The 6,000-nt window shown below is 48.3% G+C and overlaps 3 protein-coding genes across 3 annotated transcripts; 2 read left to right on the plus strand and 1 right to left on the minus strand.

Annotated features, from left to right (window-relative positions):
- Positions 1-1,935: 1,935 nt before the first annotated feature.
- Positions 1,936-2,367, plus strand: VFPPC_17873 (hypothetical protein; the record flags this gene model as incomplete). Its single annotated transcript, XM_022429547.1, has 1 exon — positions 1,936-2,367. One exon carries the CDS (start codon positions 1,936-1,938, stop codon positions 2,365-2,367), a length of 432 nt encoding a protein of 143 aa, XP_022285399.1.
- A 282-nt stretch (positions 2,368-2,649) lies between these two features.
- On the minus strand, positions 2,650-3,054 carry VFPPC_17872 (hypothetical protein; the record flags this gene model as incomplete). Its single annotated transcript, XM_022429546.1, has 1 exon — positions 2,650-3,054. One exon carries the CDS (start codon positions 3,052-3,054, stop codon positions 2,650-2,652), a length of 405 nt encoding a protein of 134 aa, XP_022285400.1.
- Positions 3,055-3,866: 812 nt separating this feature from the next.
- VFPPC_07842 (taurine catabolism dioxygenase TauD) lies at positions 3,867-5,370 on the plus strand (the record flags this gene model as incomplete). Its single annotated transcript, XM_022428587.1, has 5 exons — positions 3,867-4,131; positions 4,195-4,425; positions 4,484-4,557; positions 4,632-4,801; positions 4,878-5,370. The coding sequence occupies 5 exons, from the start codon at positions 3,867-3,869 to the stop codon at positions 5,368-5,370; spliced, it is 1,233 nt and encodes a 410-aa protein (XP_022284381.1).
- Positions 5,371-6,000: the final 630 nt, after the last annotated feature.

The following is a 6,000-nucleotide window of genomic DNA, read 5'->3' on the forward strand; positions in this document are numbered from 1 at the left end:
TGTTAGGCACTCCCGCAAGTACCGGATTTGTCAATCAATGACGCTCGCTCATTGGAAACCCAAGAAAGCCGTCGGTTGATCGATCCCACATGGGCTACCAGATTGTCCATGCCCAGAGCACTACCTGGTAGTTGCGTATAGAGAAGAGCAAGGATTCGACAAGTAATAAGAAAGGTCTGGTTACGGGAGCACGGGAGTACGGAGTAATTGGGGGGTGAATCAATGGAGGCTTGCATGTAGTTTGCCAAACATGACAAGAGCAAAGAAATGGGGTCAATCGTCCATGTCCATGTCCATGACGGGGTCGTGCAGTGCAGTCATCAGTGGGCAATGCAAAACTGGGAAACCGAAACGAAACGAAACGACCGGGCAGACACGAATGATGATGAACGAACGTAACGTAACGAAACGAAACACAAGATGGCAAGGACAAACAGACAGACGGACAGACAGACAGGTGAGAAGGAGAAGGAGAAAGGGAAAGGTCACACGTCACTTACCACCAACCCTGAATGAATACTGAATGACGACGATTCCATGGCGTTGAAGCACCTCAAGCCTATTTACCATGGTACGAGGTGATCACTGATGACGATGATGAGACGGCAAGGAGTCAAGTCGGTCTGGTCCCATGGACTGGGAGGTGTGTAGCACAAATTGGCCAATGTGAATACGGAGTACGGAGTACGTGAGACGACGATGGAGGCGGAGAAAAAAAAATTAAAAAAAATTAAAAAAATGAACAAAAAATCAATCAATCCTTCGACCGGCAGGCAGCCTCGTCCGTTGGACAGACAATGTCCTGTGCTGTGCTGGGCAAGGCCGGAGGAAGAAGACACAGCATGGAGTACAGACTACGGCGTATGGAGTACGGAGTACGGAGTAGAAAGGGGTCACAATGGAGAGGAGATGGGGAGCTGATGCCCAGAGAAAACGTCTGGTCGCGAAACGATCACGCGATGGATCGAAGCGTCCGAATCCGATGCTGGGTGAGGTGATACGACAGCATCACCAACAGCATCAGCATCAGCATTAGCATTGGCAGTGGCAGTGGCATCAATCAGCATCTGCGTCAGCCATGTCAGGCATCCTGGCTCTACCAGGATCTCGTATAATTTTTTCTTTCTTCTTCCTCCCCGTCCCTTTCTCGCTCACCGCGCGGGAAACTCGCCGACGTGTCTGGCTCTTCAATTTTTCTTTGTTCTTCCTCTTCCACAATGTTTCTCCTCCCCCCGCTTTGCGTTCCTGACGAAATTTTGTGACAAAACTGCAGCCAACCCTTGTCGTTGCTCCCAGCCTCGCAACATGCATGACAAGGTCAATATTGACAGCTGAGGGCTTGTGCCGGGAGGGGCGCAAATTCGCACATGAGGGACAGTGAGACAAAATCAGGTTCTGCACGCAGCCGTGGCTGAGAGTAACAGCATGTGCGTACGTGATGCTGTGCAACTCATCTGCACATGGATGGGAGAGGAGGGCAGGCAGAATCAGGTTGATCTGAGCAAATAATTCGCCGAGTGTTGGTTGTCGCGAATCCTGTTTCCGGGCCAAAAGCTCAGGAAAAAAAGGAGGGTAAAAAAAAAAAGGACAAAAAAAGGGAAAGCCAGGTTTATTGCTGTTGGGTCGGCCAACATAAATAAAACCTGACTCTTGTGATAATGCGACGTTGACGTTCAAACATGACATGGAAGGCGATGAGTTTAATCAAGGAAGGATCCACCAGACTGACCAGCCTAGCCTGGTTGACATGACTGTCGTCTCCACGCTGCGGATCAGGCCGAGACCACATGCAACTTGACTTCACTTCCTTCACTCGCCTTGACTTCACACAGTCAGACGCCAACGACTCTCCCTAGTCAGTCAAGCTAACGCACGCAAATCATCTCTCCCGAAACCCCTGGCTGCCGACACTTTAGAGTTTTCCACTGCGCCCGGATGAATGCCAGTGTCAATCAATTAATCCCTGTTGATACCCAATTTTCTCCGTTGTCGCGGATGGGGCCGCACGGCTTGCATGAGTCTGAGTCCAAAATATGCACAATCATGCAGACATACAAACTGCATGCACACAAGACACTTGCCCTACACCGGTTGTTTTCCAGATGCCTGTCCATGCATCACATCCTTGTGCGTCATCTCCAGAATCCCGACACAAATCTGGACCTCATGGTCACGGTCACTATGCGTCTCGTCTCATGTGGTCTCGCCTTCGCCAAGACCAAGGGCTATCCGGCAGATATGACAAAGAGCTATCCTCCAAAGATGGCGTACGGAGCGGTTCCTGACGAGAACGGAATGCTTGCTATCCATGGTTACAATCGACATAATACAGTATCTCCCTTGCCTCGCGGTCAGCGATATTCGTAAGCAAGCAGACACATAGCTGGAACTGCTTGCTTCTTGTTTCAAGACCCATTATACGCCTTAGAAGGGAACTAATTGGAAACTCGCTCTTCTTGGTAATAAATATACGTACTTGCAATATATGTACAGTGTCTACCTCGGAATACGGTTTGGGGAAGTCCGGGAAAGGGAGAGAGTCAGTTATGACACAGTCTCGGAGAGCTTTGGAGAAAGGAACCACTTTTGATGACTTCATTTTCCTTCACCAAGGATCCCCAGAAGTTGCCAAATGCAGTATTTATTTCGTCACTCGATCCTCAGTGCCGATAATTGCACTAACTCTTTGAATGTACAGGACTGTCCGACCAGAACAGACGCTTTGGCCCAGCGCAGTACCTCGGAGGTCATACAGAACGCATCTCGTGGAATACAAACGGCAGCACAATCCGAGATCTGGCACGTACCTTGGGTAACCGCACTGGCATGCTCAAAGGGACGCTCTATGCACTTCTGACAACTTGAATTGGCCCTCTTCAATGTCCTTTTTTTTCTTCCCTGGTTGCAATTTCTGGTCTTGTACGGAGTACGTGGACATGGACATGGACGTGGCGCGAGAAGCCTGGGCGAGGCTTGAGTCTGGTCTGGTCTGATCCTCAAAGTGCCGGCATATTCATCCGTATTCGTCAGGTGTGTCACTCTTTCCGACGACATGCTTCACATCTGGCCCACGATAATTCGACCATGTGTGAAACTGCAAAAGAAATTGGTTCCTATCCAAGTGTTGAGTTACCAACAAAAACCCTCAGCGCCCCCTATTCTTTGCTGTAGGTCGAAAAAGAGTAGCATGGCTCGACTCCTATTGCTCATTGCTGCCTCACGACTTATCAATTCCGTAATAATATCTCCGCAGTTGGGTTTTCGTTCAGTTAGATCCCGCAGTAGATGCTGTCTCTAGACCTTCGCAGAGCGTTTCCCCCGTCACACATGACACGCAAGAGCGTCCGGCTATCAACGAAATCGATTTGTCCATCATCAACACCACGGACGGCCACTGCTGCCCAGGCAGACAGACATTGCGTCGTGTATGCAGTTGCATCCGGTCCGTCGTTTCTGTCTCTTTGACAGAGTGAGTCCTTGCAGAAAGAGAAGTGATTTGTGTTGGGTGTCACTTGCCGTCTCCAATTTGTTATCAAGGGCACAGTGGAGACAGTGAACACTATACGTAGCTTTGATATTCGTTGATATTTGAAATACTGACTGTGTGAATCTTTTTTTCCCTTTGGTGACATGAAATCCAACAAAAAGTGAGTTATTCAGGACTCCAACTTGAGTATATTATGGCTTAAACGCCCACCGTATTTGGGTCAATTGTGACCGCATACTTCTAATTGCTACCTTTTCTGGTGTTTTTTGAAAAAAGAATTCAAGCTATAGCGTCGGAGCTGCGATTTTGCCATTGGGTCTATACTATACTATCAATCTCGCGCTGTTGAACCAGGTTGTTGCAACCGAAACTTAAAATGATGGCTCCCACCGAAATCATCAACTCCGCTCCAACCCTATTCGACGCCAGGGGTCCAGTTTCAGTCGTACATGTCGAAGACAACCATAACGAGACTCTTGGTTCGGTCAAAACTACAAGTGGAAGCACTCCTGTCCACATGCCCTCGACATTGGCCGGACCACTAGTTTGGACCGGATCGGATTACCCCGGCAGTAACAGTTACTCTCTCCGTCTGACTCCTGCCGATGTTGAACAAGTTGAAAAGGCTCTTGAAGCCTTCAAAGGTGAGACAGGCGCTGTGGCTACTAGTTTCACTTGAGATATTGTACTTACCGAGTATTATGAAGCCCTCGGTCTTGATGGAGATGAGGTCGCAAAATCAAACTTCCCACTGCCCAATCTGACGAAACGGCTAGAAGAATGTTCAGATTCTCTTTATAATGGACGAGGATTTTTTGTTGTCAAGGGAATTGATATGACCCGCTACTCTGTTGAAGACGGTGTTGTCATATATCTCGGTATCGCGAGCCACATCGGTGACAAGCGAGGCATTCAAGACCGACAAGGAAACGTCCTCAGTACGCTAATTCAAATTATGTTGCTTTAAAATGACCCTGCTAACATAAACTTCTCCAGCACATATTACCAGCTCCAAAATGTGGGACGTGCCCCTGGAGAAACGACACGGCATTCATTCCAATTCGGCTTTGGTAGGTTCTACACCCCGTACTCGACGAGCATTCGGTTTGTAAAAGCTATGTCCATATTAATTAGCTCCGTGAAGCCCTTCCATAACGACATGGGTTGCGATATTCTTGCCCTCCAGGTTCGCCAAGCAGCCCATAAGGGGGGTTCTACCTTCATCAGCTCCACGGCAAGTATTCTCAGCCAGCTTCTCAAAACGGAGTCCGAAGTTGTTCGGACACTCTTTAAGCCAAACTGGCCAATCCAGTAGTGAGTGTTTGACCTTTTTGCTCTCTCCACTTATTTCTTCGAGAACATGTCAGAATTAACCCCGGCTGGCTCTAAGTACTGGGCGCACTGCTCGCCACTACCTAGCACCGGCTATGGTATGGCACCACGATCGACTGATGACAAGTATGGACCCGAACAGATTCGGTCCCCATCCTTCCATCAGTGGATCGTCCATCCCTTTGCTTGACCCAAGCCAGAAATACGCTCTCGAGAAAGTGAACGAGCTGGCGGCCTCCATGGAACTACAGCTAGATCTTGCCCGTGGCGATATTCTGTTTCTGAATAATTGGGCTTTCCTTCACCGGCGAGACAAATACGACGATGATGAATTGACGTCACGCCATTTGGTTAGACTCTGGCTACGGAATACCGAGCATGGGTGGCCTGTTCCGTCAAAAATGATGCCCCCTTGGCAGACAGCCTATGGAAATGAAAATCAAAGCCGGATATACGCCTTGTATCCCCTGCCGAAATATTCTACTCCCAAATACTCTGTGGGATCGGCAGCATTTCTAATTGAGGATGACGATGATGACAAATCGGATTAGTAATTGGTACTATCCGCTATTCTAGCAATTTTGGAGCTGAAGCTGGTTTTCGGTGTGATCCACGTTGGGGAGCTGTCAGGGACGAATCTGTAGTCACTCTTGCTGAAAATGTGTGGACAAATCAAATATTTTTCACAAGTGTATCATATCTAGATTGCTAGCATTAATTATACGTCATACGCCGTGTAAGTTGGCAAAATGGTCACATCAGATCTCGCCCTGGAGTGATTCGCCGTTGATCAAGGAGGCCATATGCTCATTGGGGGCCGCTTTCTGCTTTGTTGTAACTTTGTAGCATGACGAAGTGACGATTGATATATGACTTCTTTATGCCTCCATCTATGTTGGTCACTTACATTCCATAGTCCGCAAGATCTGTGATATGACCGGCTGGTCTCACATGCAGCATAGTCCGTACCTGGGCAAAACCGTGACCAGTGTAACTCTCCATCGGCCGTATTCCCAATTTTCTCATGTATTCTTCAGCATATAAACTGCTCACGTATATTTAGATTGGCATGTATTTCAAAAACCTGCCAAGATGGGTTCATGTGGTGGACAATGCAAAACACAGGGGTCACCTGCCTGACAGTACTGTCACACAGCTGCACGCCAGATGCAGTGTTTCTC

This window comes from Pochonia chlamydosporia, chromosome 4, assembly GCF_001653235.2.
Source record: "Pochonia chlamydosporia 170 chromosome 4, whole genome shotgun sequence".
In the NCBI taxonomy this organism is placed as follows: Eukaryota; Fungi; Ascomycota; class Sordariomycetes; order Hypocreales; family Clavicipitaceae; genus Pochonia; species Pochonia chlamydosporia.